Source organism: Pelobates fuscus, chromosome 11 (genome assembly GCF_036172605.1).
Source record: "Pelobates fuscus isolate aPelFus1 chromosome 11, aPelFus1.pri, whole genome shotgun sequence".
Taxonomy (NCBI): domain Eukaryota; kingdom Metazoa; phylum Chordata; class Amphibia; order Anura; family Pelobatidae; genus Pelobates; species Pelobates fuscus.
Window position 1 is genome coordinate 35,369,184 of NC_086327.1, and position 13,890 is coordinate 35,383,073.

General features: G+C 47.1%; 1 protein-coding gene across 1 annotated transcript in view; it reads right to left on the reverse strand.

Moving 5' to 3' along the window:
* Positions 1-13,890, reverse strand: part of LOC134577262 (carcinoembryonic antigen-related cell adhesion molecule 1-like) — a 130,179-nt gene that overhangs the window by 48,221 nt on the left and 68,068 nt on the right. Inside the window, exons 6-7 of the mRNA XM_063435960.1 lie at positions 9,347-9,682; positions 7,647-7,763 (exon numbers count right to left, since the gene is read on the reverse strand). Coding sequence (XP_063292030.1) covers positions 7,647-7,763; positions 9,347-9,682 — 453 coding nt within the window. The remainder of the gene's footprint in view (positions 1-7,646; positions 7,764-9,346; positions 9,683-13,890) is intronic.

The window sequence follows — 13,890 nt, forward strand, 5'->3', positions numbered from 1 at the left end:
TAAATCCCTTTGTTTATGAACCCTAGTCACACCTCCCTGCATGTGACTTGCACAGCCTTCCATAAACACTTCCTGTAAAGAGAGCCCTATTTAGGCTTTCTTTATTGCAAGTTCTGTTTAATTAAGATTTTCTTATGCCCTGCTATGTTAATAGCTTGCTAGACCCTGCAAGAGCCTCCTGTATGTGATTAAAGTTCAATTTAGAGATTGAGATACAATTATTTAAGGTAAATTACATCTGTTTGAAAGTGAAACCAGTTTTTCTTTTCATGCAGGCTCTGTGAATCATAACCAGGGGAGGTGTGGCTAGGGCTGCATAAACAGAAACAAAGTGATTTAACTCCTAAATGGCAGTGAATTGAGCAGTGAAATTGCAGGTGAATGATATATACACTAAAACTGCTTTATTCAGCTAAAGTAATTTAGGAGACTATAGTGTTCCTTTAAGTTTAAGAAGTAAATAGCAGAGATGCAGTCAGAGACACAAGTCAAGAGGGACAGCGAAAAATCAGGAGAGGAAAGATAGATATACATGTCATCAACATAGAAATTATATTGGAAGCCAAAAGAGCTGATGAGTTTACCAATGGAGGTAGTATAGATTGAGAACAGTAGGGGACCAACGGCAGAAACAGAGAAACATAGACTGTGATGGCAGATAAGAACCATTGGGCCCATCTAGTCTACCCAATTTTCTAAATACTTTCATTAGTCCCTGGCCTTATCTGACGTCTAGAATAGCCATTGTAGTGGTGCTGCAGTACTAAAAAAAAATAATATCTCTGTCGAAATCTTCTAGAGCTGGAACAAAGCACTGGTTAGTGAATATAGCCCTTTCCACCAGTAACTGGACGGCACACAGTTCTGGGACTACAACTGATTTATTTTTTAGCCGAATGCGGTCTTTTATGCACAGACCCCAGCATGGGGTCTCCATTCAGTTCATACCGTACCTCTCCAGGTGTTTGTTGCTCATATCCATATTACCGTCCCTCCAATTACCGCTCTCCTAACTGGTTGGTAGAGGTGGAAACACAAGGGGTAAAAGTGACCGGGGAAGTGAGGGAGGAGTGGCCGATTTTAGTTCCAGGGAGATGATGACTAAGTGCCACTGGGGCCGTTCGGTTACAGCTTGTTGCCAAAGGGCTGTCAAAAAGAGAGCTATTCGAATGAGTTCAGGAGAGGGAAGGTATAGAGCCAGGGGAACACAGTTCATTTGGGAAAACCAAAGGGAATACGGACAATTGAATGGGGATAAGATAGGGTCTGCCACAATCTTTTGCCTATCCCAAGCATGCTTAAATTCCCTCACTGTGTTAACTTCTACCAATTAAGCTGGAAGGCTATTCCATGCATCCACTACCCTCTCAGTAAAGTAATACTTTCTGATATGTTTAAACCTTTGCTCCTCTAATTGAAGACTGTGTCTTCTTGTTGTGGTAGTTTTTCTTCTTTTAAATATATTCTCCTCCTTTACTGTATTGATTCCCTTTAAGTATTTAAATGTTTCTGTCATATCCCCCCTGTCTCGTCTTTCCTCCAAGCTATACATGTTAAGATCCTTTAACCTTTCCTTTTAAGTTTAACCTTGCAATTCATGAACCAGTTTTGTAGCCCTTCTCTGAACTCTCTCCACAGTATCAATATCCTTCTGGCGATACAGTATCCAGTACTGCGTACAATACTCCAAGTGAGGGCTCACCAGTGCTCTGTACAATGGCATAAACACTTCCATCTTTCTACTGCTAATACCTCTCCCTATACAACCAAGTTTTCTGCTAGCATTTCCTGCTGCTCTATTACATTGTCTGCCTACCTTTAAGGGATGTGAAATGATCACCCCTAAATCACTTTCCTCAGATGTTGAGGTTAGGACTGAACCTGCCCTTAGGTTTTTACACCAAAGATTCATTATCTTGCACTTATCCACATTACATGTCAGTTGCCACAGCTCGGCTTACTCCACCCTGGAACATCAACCCTGTTGCAAACCTTTGTATAATTAGCAAAAAGACATAACTTACAATCAAGACCTTCTGCAATATCACTAATAAAAATATTAAAGAGAATGAGTACAGATCCCTGAGGTATCCCACTGGTAACATGACCTTGGAGAACACCAAAAGAGAGGGGTTGCAGAGGAGAGGAAGAGCCAGAAAAAAAGAAACACTGAAAGAGCCCTGTAAGAGGTAGGAAGAGAACCAGGAAAGTGCAGAGTTTTACAGACCATGGTTACAGAGGATAAGCAGATTCTTCAAAAAGAGTTCGGAGTGATATAAAATTTAAATATACATTTCTACAAATCCTATATCCTAAATGTAAGTGCAGAGACGGCTCTCTAATTAGGTGGTTTAGGTGGCCGCCTAAGGCCTCACACTGGCTGGGGCCTCGCGGCCACCTAAACCGCCTGAGGGCAGACTGTGTCGGGTCCTCGGTCAATGACCGAGGACCTGACACCAGGAGGGGGCCCAGCGGCTTGCCCGGTATCCCGCCGGGGTGCGAGGCCCCTCCTGGCTGCTCGACCAGCCACCGCAGACAACGGTCTGCAGCTCCGCAGTGAGCAGAGCTGCAGACCATGTGTCTCACGAGAACTAGCCAATCAGAGCGTTGCCGCGTTTACCGCAGCAACGCTTTGATGGTCTCACGAGATTACATGGTCTGCAGTTCTGCGAAGCTGCAGACCGGAAGCAACGGCAACCGGACCACCAGGGAGCCCACTGGACCACCAGGGAAATTAAGGTAGGTTCTCTCTCACCCCCCTCACCATAACCCGCACACCACCCTCACCATCACCCCACCACCACCCTCAGCCTCACCCCCCACCACCCTCAGCATCACCACCCCCACCACCCTCAGCATCACCACCTCCCACCACCCTCAGCATCACCACCTCCCACCACCCTCAGCATCACCACCCCCCACCACCCTCAGCCTAGCCACCCTCACCACCCCACACCACCCTCAGCATCACCCCCCACCACCCTCAGCATCACCTCCCACCACCCTCAGCCTCACTCCCCCACACCTCCCTCAGCCTCACCACCCCCACCACCCTCAGCCTCTCCTCCCCACACCACCCTCAGCATCACCCCCACCACGCTCAGCATCACCCCCCCACCCTCAGCATTAACCCCCAGCACCCTCAGCCTCACCACCCCACACCACCCTCAGCCTCACCCCCACCACCCTCAGCCTCACCCCCACCACTCTCAGCCTCAACACCACACACCACCCTCACCACCACACACCACCCTCAGCCTCACCACCCCACTCCACCCCACACCACCCTCAGCCTCTTCTCCCCACACCACCCTCAGCCTCACCCCCCACCAGCTTCAGCCTCACCACCACACACCACCCTCAGCATCTCCTCCCCACACCACCCTCAGCCTCTTCTCCCCACACCACCCTCAGCCTCACCCCCCACCAGCCTCAGCCTCACCCCCACACCACCCTCAGCCTCACCCCCCCTCCCACACCACCCTCAGCCTCATCCCCCACCACCCTCAGCCTCACCACCACACACCACCCTCAGCCTTACCACCCCACACCACCGTCAGCCTCACCCCCCCACACCACCCTCAGCCTCACCCCCACCACCCTCAGCCTCACCACCACAAACCACCCTCAGCCTCACCCCCCACCACCCTCAGCCTCAACACCACACACCACCCTCAGCCTCACCACCACACACCACCCTCAGCCTCACCACCACACACCACCCTCAGCCTCACCACCCCCCACCACCCCAAACCACCCTCAGCCTCTTCTCCCCACACCACCCTCAGCCTCACCCCCCACCAGCCTCAGCCTCTCCTCTCCTCCCCACACCACCCTCACCCCCCACACCACCCTCAGCCTCACCCCCACACCACCCTCAGCCTCTCCTCCCCACACCACCCTCAGCCTCACCCCACCACCCTCAGCCTCACTACCCCACATCACCCTCAGCCTCTCCTCCCTACACTACCCTCAGCATCACCCCCACACCACCCTTAGCCTCTCCTCCCAACCACCCTCAGCATCGCCCCCTCCCTCTCACATCACGACCCCTCCCTCTCACATCACGCCCCCTCCCTCACCATCACCCTCTCTCACCATCACCCTCTCTCACCATCACCCTCTCTCACCATCACCCTCCCTCACCATCACCCTCCCTCACCATCACCCTCCCTCACCATCACCCTCCCTCACCATCACCCTCTCTCACCATCACCCTCCCTCACCATCACCCCCCTCCTTCTCACCATCACCCCCTCTCCCATCACTCCCCTCTCACATCACCCCCCTCTCACATCACCCCCCTCTCACATCACCCCCCTCTCACTCTCACATTACCCCCCTCTCACATTACCCCCCTCTCACATTACCCCCCTCTCACTCTCACATTACCATCACCCCCCTCTCCCTCTCACCATTACCCCTCTCACCATTACCCCTCTCACCATCACCCACCTCTCCATCTCACCATCATCCCCCCATACACACAACACACTTCAAGCAGCTACCCCATACACATAGGGTCTCAGACAAAAACGCAAACATGCTCACTGAGACATACATTCACACACACAAGGATACTCTCTGTCAGACACACTCTCAGGCACATACACAGGTAAACTGTGCATCAATGTGTATATGTGACACTTTTTTGTTAGTGGGGCCTCATGTTTGAGTGTCGCCTAAGGCCTCATAAAGTCTAGAGCCACCTCTGTGTAAGTGTGCCCAGGTACCACGCCATCCCACTTTGCCAGAGCTATGAATTCCAATGGGCGGGTCACGGGATCTGATACCAAGGTTACAAATAGGAGCAGTGACTTATTCAAAATTAATTTTGCTCCACTGTTGACCAAATTTAAAAATTAAATAAATGAGTGGTCCTATCCCACATCTCCTGGCTAGGCAGAATCCAAGTAAAGAAAATGAATTTTCTCCCCCTAATGCTTTACCAGTTCGTAGCCATCCCCATTACTATCCCAAAAACCTTCTTTAACTCCCTGCAATCGGCTATGGGGAATTTTGGTTTTAATTGAAATAGACCCAAACTTAAGCTTAGCATGCTTATTAAGCCTAAAGGGGGGGGGGGGGGGGGGGGGTTGTCGATGCCAGACTTTAATCTCTACTACACAGCCTGCCATCTCTTGAGAGTGATGGAATGGTTGAAAACAAATGTACACAAATCTGTGTATGCATTGTGATAGCAGAATAGCATGCATGTCTGCATAATTGAGAACTTACCAAACACTCTGAGCCTTTGCTTTCTCTGTAGGACACAGAGAAGAGTTAGTGATATAGGCAGCAGCAAATAAAGGAAGCAAAAAATAAACACAAAACCGATGGAAATAACACCTCCATCATCCTCGCCACTGGTTCTTGGAGGGGCCTGCTTGCCAGCCTCTTGCCTCAGAACTATGACCCATGTGATAAACCTGGCAAAAATACTTTTAAAAGGCTGTGTTCATGCATTTGGAATTATATGGTTCGGGAACCGAACAGCCGCATGAATCAGAGACCACCCAGGAGCTTGTTATACCCTATTAACACTTGGTTTCGATTCTAACCGCAGTGTTCGGTGTTTGGGCATGAATCTCATGGAACTAAAATCGGACACAGAAACTCCTGAACACCGCTGGACTTCCATCATCTCCTGCGTTTGGTTCTACAAAATAATCTGTGTGGGCTCACCACAGACTGAAATCTTATAATGGACACTATGACACTATGATAGCTAACACTATGTTAGTTATTACATCGGTTTAAACCCCATATTACTATAATGAATGTTTTAAACCTTCACGGAAGTAATATGCAAGTCTTATCAATCCTCATGGGCTTTTAATTTTTTAACTATTTATGGCACCACCAATGGTAATTTTTAATATATTTTCTCACTGGATGCAAGTGCTGCCAAATAGTTTGTATTTTTTAAAGCTGGGCCCAAATTTGAATACTTTGTGTCTGGATTGTTGCCGTTCAGCAGTGTTCAGTCCAGCTGAATTCTAGACCAAATTCAGGAGCATATGAGGCCAGAATTGGAAAATCTGGACATTGTTCAATTGCAGTTCAATTGCAGTCTGAATGGCCATGTATGCAGCCAAATCGTTTTGTCACACTCGGTACGCTGTTAGAACTTTAGTGAATAACCCCATTGATGTCACAATATGACTTACTGAACATATTACGTTTTAGAGTTGCAGGGCCGTCTTTAATATGGATTGGACCCTGGGCAAACATTTGCTTGGGCCCCCTGAACCCTGTCGTCCCCTCTCTGGCATGCAATCATGCCCCCCACCCCAACGAAGAGGCGGACGTAAAGTAGAGAGGGCTCTGGTGCATGAATTATTTTGGGCAAGAGGGGGCAAAAGGTAGATCCCCATCTGTCATGCAACTCCAACAATCATGCAGATGCAACTATACAGACACATTTACACACATACAGATGCACACACTGACACACACGCAGATACACAATGACAACATACAGACACACAGATACATAACCTGACAAATGCAGATACAAACACTGACACACATGCAGATACACACATTGGCTACATACGGATACATGCATAGACATACTGACTGGCACACACACAGATACATACATACTGACAACATACAGATACACACTGACACACACACACAGACACTGTGACAGACATACTGACACTGTGACAGACATACTGACTGGCACACCGACATACATACAGACACACAAACTTACACACACACACACACACACAGACAGACATACTGACACACACAAAGACATACATACTGACACACACACACAGACATACTGACACACACAGACATACATACTGACACACACAGACATACATACTGACACACAAACACACACAGACAGACACTCTTCAGTTTCCTACCTTTGAAAGAGGCTTCCTTCCCTGGGGTCCAGTGTGCTGGCTGGGGTAGTTTGGAGTCTGTCTCTGCTTGCTCCCCCTCCTCACTGGATCTTGGCTCAGCAGCCTCCCGTGCGGGCCGATATCTGTGAGGTAGGAGGAAGTGATTCGCGGACGTCACTTCCTCCCATGCAGCCGTTAAGCAAGGGCCCGGTCGCGCTGTTAAAGGGCCACAGCGCCGACCGGACCCCTGCTGGAACATGCTCACTGGGTGGCCCTAAGGGTATGGGCCACCCGGTGGGCCCCCTTAGTGTGCGGGCCCCGGTGCAGCCGCGATACTAGCACCGCGGGCCCATTAGGTAGGGAAATATTTTTTTTCAAAAGTTTTTTATTGCAGGCAGCGGGGCCCACAGGGAAGCTGCTTTGGGCCCCCCATGAGTAACTGGGCCCAGGACAGCTGCCCAGTTTGCCCCTCCTTAGAGACGGCCCTGTAGAGTTGGTCTTTGGGCATAGTATAGAGCTTGTTTTAGGAGGTGCTTAAATCAACCTACACAGGAGGGAGCCATAACATTTCCATTTGGTCTAAAGTCTCTGGTCTTTCTACCACCTAGCAATGCTCCCGATCTCAAGGATTTTTTTTTTAAATTGCAACCATAAGACTCGCAAAAAATATATCTAGTATGCGTTAGCAAGACCCAAAATATTTTATGTTAAAAAAAAAAAAATGAGAGATGTTAAAATAAGATTATGTCAATGAAGAAGATAAATAAAATTGTTACATACTTTTGTTTCCCTTTACGATAAAGAAAATAATTATTCCGATGATAGCCAATCCAGCAAGTACTCCAATCACAATACCTGCGATCTCACCGGGACCCAGTCCATTAGAGGGAGGGGGAACTGTTGAAACAGTAATCAGTTAATATAGAATTCAGTAGTATGAAATCAATGTTATTGGTAGCCTTTAGGTATAACCGCTACTGTTATTGAATCTATACACTGGGACTGCACTATCAATAGGTGAAAGCACTTGCCTTGAGTGCCTACACTTGGGGGATACAAAAGACTACTAAGGTAAAAAATTCTCCACTGATTGCCCAGTATTATGGAATCGGTATATCCTTAGCCCGTTATCTTTAGTAAGTGGTCCCCTAATCTGTCTTTTTTTCTCATCTGTCTTCCAGTAAGTTTTTAAGTGTTTGTTAAATCGCTTTTCTTTTATTATCTTAATTATCTAGCAGGCACTCAGGGGTCTATTTACTAAACACTGATTTGAAAAGTGATTTTTAAATTTAAACCAAAATAGCTGCATTGTTAAAATGTGTCATTAGGTGTAGAGTTTTAAAAACTATTGCATCTCAATCTTTAATCCCTTAAGAACGGAGGCAATTGAACACATTTTGATCAAAACTAAATCAAAACAAAACCTGGTATTTGCCCTACATGTCTGTTTAACCATAAATTACCTATTTCATATTAAGTGCATCCACACTTATTATATATCATTTTGTTCAGGAGAAACAGTGTTTTTTTTGCAAATATTTATATATTAAACATAATTTTATATGAATAAAATCTAAAAAAGTTTAAGAAATTAAGAAATGCAGCTATTTTCCAAGTTCTGCATGGCATTTTAACTGTTGATGTCATAATACTGTTAGTTTAACTGAAAGCTAATACACATATTTGTGTTCAGTGATGTCTCACGAGTACAACAGTACCCCCATGTACAGGTCTTATGGGGATTTGGAAAGTTCCAGGGTCAAATATAAGGCTTTTTTTTTCCTTTTCGGTTTTGGCAATTGATATTTGCCGGTTTGGTTTGCTGGGCCTATGTTGCCTTTAAGACGGTATGGCAACCCAGGAGTGAAAATTACCCCCATCGTGGCATCCAATTTGCAAAAGTAGACAAACCAGGGTAATAAAAATGGGGTATATCCACTGTAACCAACCAACGCTGGGTATCGTCATTTAGGATGTCCAGTGTCAGTTAGGCGACAACCCAGAAGCACCTCTAGTAGACAGTCACTAGAGGTGGAGTTAACCCTGCAAAGCAGTTATTGCAATTTCTCAATAACTGCAATAATTACCATTGTGGTGTTAAACTGACAGAGAAACTGCATCCAGAACACTTCAATGAGCTGAAGTGGTCTGGTTGCCTACAGCGTCCATTTACGTGTTCTACTGATTATAAAAAAATGTCTTGCTTCCGGAACATGAAATGCAAGAACCAACTGTTCACAGCTGCCTAATAAAGGTACAAGTGCCAATGTAATGATGTAATCGATGTTATTCACTTCGTTGGTCAGTAGTTTTAATTTTGTGGACTGTCAGTGCATTAAAAAGACTTCAAAAGTGTTATCCAAAAGGTAATGAATATTTAATGAATGTCTGCTCATGAATAGACCCAGAAAAAGGAACCCTGTTTCTCACTTACAGATGGCCTATATTATTATAGCAGGAAATATTTACAAGTGACTTACTTGGTTTGGCTTCCACATGTATTATGTGGAAGAAACTTGTGCTTCCAATCAAGTTCTCTGCTCTGCATTCATAAGTTCCATTTTCCTTTTCTGTCACTGAAGACACTGTTAGACTGGATGTAGAAGGAGTGGACACCACCCCTTCAGACACTGGGGTGGGATTAGGATTGAGGTGAAACCATGTGAAGGTTGCAGGTAGGATTTTAGCTTCTGGTATCGGGGCACGAGAATTAATCCCAACAGTATTGCCAGTCAATGTGACTGTCAGCGTTGCTGAATTTCCTTCTACCACTGGAGTTGTGCTGTAATTTTTGAAATCGTATACATATGGGTTTGCTAAAAAAAAAAAAAATCAAGGTCAGGAGATAGATAAATAATCATTGCATATCACTCACGATTTGCTATACTATAGGTATAGCAGAGAAACACTATATACATAAGCAGTAGGTAGCCCACACAGAATCATTGCTTTAAGAGCCATTTTTATGATCTGATCTCTGGGCTAGATTTATGTACACTCTGAAGGGTCAGGTTTATTTGTGATATAAATATACAGCTGCACCAGGGGACGGCTGGCATCATTTGGCCTGAGGAGAAAGTACAAATAAATGTTTTTTGTACATTCACAGATCTCGTTGTGTAACATGATGCATGAGATGCAATAATTGCACCACCATTAGTGATGTCGCGGACACAAAAATGTCGCGAACCGCCATAGACTTCAATGGGCAGGCGAATTTTAAAACCCACAGGGACTCTTTATGGCCACAATAGTGATTGAGAGGGGGGGGAGACCTACTCTCCTCCCCCCCCAGCCCCCACCCCTGGGCAGCGGGTGGGGGCCATAAATATTATGAGGGGGGGGACCTACTGTCCTCCCTCCCAGGCCCCCACCCCTGTACGGCGGGTGGGGGCCATAAAGATAATGAGGGGGGGACCTACTGTCCTCCCCCCGGCCCCCCACCCCTGTGCGGCGGGTGGGGGCCATAATGATAATGAAGGGGGGGACATACTGTCCTCCCCCCCCCAGCCCCCACCCCTGGGCGCGGGTCGGGGCCATTAAGATAATGAGGGGGGGACCTACTGTCCTCTCACTCTCTGGCCCCCACCCCTGTGCGGCGGGTGGGGGCCATAATGATAATGAAGGGGGGGACCTACTGTCCTCCCCCCTAAGCCCCCACCCCTGGGCGGCGGGTGGGGGCCATAAAGATAATGAGGTGGGGGACCTACTGTCCTCCCCCTCTCCGGCCCCCACCCCTGGGCAGCGGGTGGGGGCCATAATGATAATGGGGGGAACCTACTGTCCCCCCGCCCCCGGCCTCCACCCCTGGGCGGCGGGTGGGGGCTATAAAGATAATGAGGGGGAGACCTACTGTCCTCCCCCTCTTCGGCCCCCACCCCTGAGCGGTGGGTGGGGGCCCTAAATAAACAATAAGGGGGGAACATACTGTCCCCCACCTGCCCCCACCACTGAGCGGTGGGGGGGCCCTAAAAAAAACAATAAGGGGGACCTACTGTCCCCCCATGTCCCCCCCTGTCCCCCACCCCTGAGCGGTGGGTGGGGGCCCCAAATACTAATAAGGGGGGACCTAATGTCCTCCCCCTGGCCCCCACCCCTGAGGGGGGGACCTTTAACTAAGAACCTGTAAAAAAAAACAAAAAACTTACCATTCAATGTTTTCTTTCTTCTAAAATCTTCTTTTTTCAGCCCCAAAAAAGGCCAAATAAAAAAAACATAATAACCGACGCAATTAAAAAAAAATAAAATATTCTTCTTCACTCATGGAGGGCTCCGCGCAGACTGAGCTCTGCAGGGCAGGGGAAGGCTTATAAAGCCTTGTCACGCCCTGCAATTAGGCTAAGAACACTCTGATTGGCTGGTTTAAGCCAATCAGAGTGCTCTTTGCCATTTTACACAGTGTGGGAACATTCCAAAGAACTTTCCCACGCTGTGTAAAATGACACGGAGCACTGTGATTGGATGGCTTGAAATCCATCCAATCACAGTGCTCTTTGTCATTTTACACAGCGTGGGAAAATTCCAAAGAACTTTCCCACGCTGTGTAAAATGACACAGAGCACTGTGATTGGATGGCTTGAAATCCATTCAATCACAGTGCTCTTTGTCATTTTACACAGCGTGGGAAAATTCCAAAGAACTTTCCCATGCTGTGTAAAATGACACAGAGCACTGTGATTGGATGGTTTGAAATCCATCCAATCACAGTGCTCTTTGTCATTTAACACAGCGTGGGAAAATTCCAAAGAACTTAAACCAGCCAATCAGAGTGTTCTTAGCCTAATTGCGCGGCGTGGCAAGGCTTTATAAGCCTTCCCCCGCCATGCAGAGCTCAGTCTGCGCAGAGCCCTCCATGGGTGAAGAAGGATTATTTTTTTTGGACATTTTTTTTTTTTTTTTAATTGCGTCGGTTATTATGGTTTTTTATTTGCCCTTTTTGGGGGCTGAAAAAAGAAGATTTTAGAAGAAAGAAAACATCAAATGGTAAGTTTGAGGAAAGTAGGTCCCCCCCTCATTATTTTTATGGCCCCCACCCACCGCGCAGGGGTGGGGGCGGGGGGAGGACAGTAGGTCACCCCCATTGTGAATTATGGCCCCCACCCACTGCGCAGGGGTGGGGGCCGGGGGGGAGGACAGTAGGTCCCCCCCTCATTATTTTTATTCCCCTATATAGCAATGCTTGGCATTTAGTGAATATTCCCCTATATAACAATGTTTGGCATTTAGTTATTATAGGGAAATATTCACTAAATGCCAAACATTGTTATATAGGGGAATATAACAATGTTTGGCATTTAGTGAATATCCCCCTATATAACAATGTTTTGCATTTAGTGAATATTCCCCAGTATAACAATGTTTGGCATTTAGTGAATATCCCCCTGTATAACAATGTTTGGCATTTAGTGAATATTCCCCTATATAACAATGTTTGGTATTTAGTGAATATAGGGGAATATTCACTAAATAGTGAGGATAGGTGTCAATCCATATCTGCCAAGTGACCCTATGTTGGAGGAACAGTCTCTATTCTGCTCTGTGTCAGTGTGTATCAGGGTCCCTGAGGACAGGTGTCAAACCATATCTGCCAAGTGACCCTATGTAGGGGGAACAGTCCCTATTCTGCTCTGTGTCAGTGTGTATCAGGGTCCCTGAGGACAGGTGTCAATCCATACCTGCCAAGTGACTATGTAGAAGGAACAGTCCCTATTCTGCTCTGTGTCAGTGTGTATCATGGTCTTGAGGACAGGTGTCAATCCATATCTGCCAAGTGACCCTATGTAGGAGGAACAGTCCCTATTCTGCTCTGTGTCAGTGTTTATCAGGGTCCCTGAGTACAGGAGTCAATCTATACCTGCCAAGTTACTCTATGTAGAAGGAACAGTCCCTATTCTGCTCTGTGTCAGTGTGTATCAGGGTCTCTGAGGACAGATGTCAATCCATATCTGCCAAGTGACCCTATGTAGGAGGAACAGTCCCTATTCTGCTCTGTGTCATTGTGTATCAGGGTCCCTGAGGATAGGTGTCAATTAATATCTGCCAAGTGACCCTATGTAGAAGGAACAGTCCCTACTCTGCTCTGTGTCAGTGTGTATCAGGGTCTCTGAGGACAGGTGTCAATCCATATCTGCCAAGTGACCCTATGTAGGAGGAACAGTCCCTATTCTGCTCTGTGTCATTGTGCATCAGGGTCCCTGAGGATAGGTGTCAATTAATATCTGCCAAGTGACCCTATGTAGAAGGAACAGTCCCTACTCTGCTCTGTGTCAGTGTGTATCAGGGTCCCTGAGGACATGTGTCAATCCATACCTGCCAAGTGACCCTATGTAGAGGGAATAGTCCCTATTCTACTCTGTGGCAGTGTGTTTCAGTGTCACTGAGGACAGGTGTCAACCCATAACTGCCAAGTGACCCTATGTAGGGGGAACAGTCCCTATTCTGCTCTGTGTCAGTGTGTATCAGTGTCCCTGAGGACAGGTGTTAATCCATAACTGCCAAGTGCATCTATGTAGAAGGAACAGTCCTTATTCTGCTCTGTGTCAGTGTGTATCAGGGTCCCTGAGGACATGTGTCAATCCATATCTGCCAAGTAACCCTACCTAGGGGGAACAGTCTCTATTCTGCTCTGTCTCAGTGTGTATCAGGGTCCCTGAGAACAGGTGTCAATCCATACCTGCCAAGTGACTCTATGTAGAAGGAACAGTCCCTATTCTGCTCTGTGTCAGTGTGTATCAGGGTCTCTGAGGACAGGTGTCAATCCATATCTGCCAAGTGACCCTATGTAGGAAAAATAGTCCCTATTCTGCTCTGTGTCAGTGTGTATCAGGGTCCCTGAGTACAGGAGTCAATCTATACCTGCCAAGTGACTCTATGTAGAAGGAACAGTCCCTATTCTGCTCTGTGTCAGTGTGTATCAGGGTCCCTGAGTACAGGAGTCAATCTATACCTGCCAAGTGACTCTATGTAGAAGGAACAGTCCCTATTCTGCTCTGTGTCAGTGTGTATTAGGGTCTCTGAGGACAGG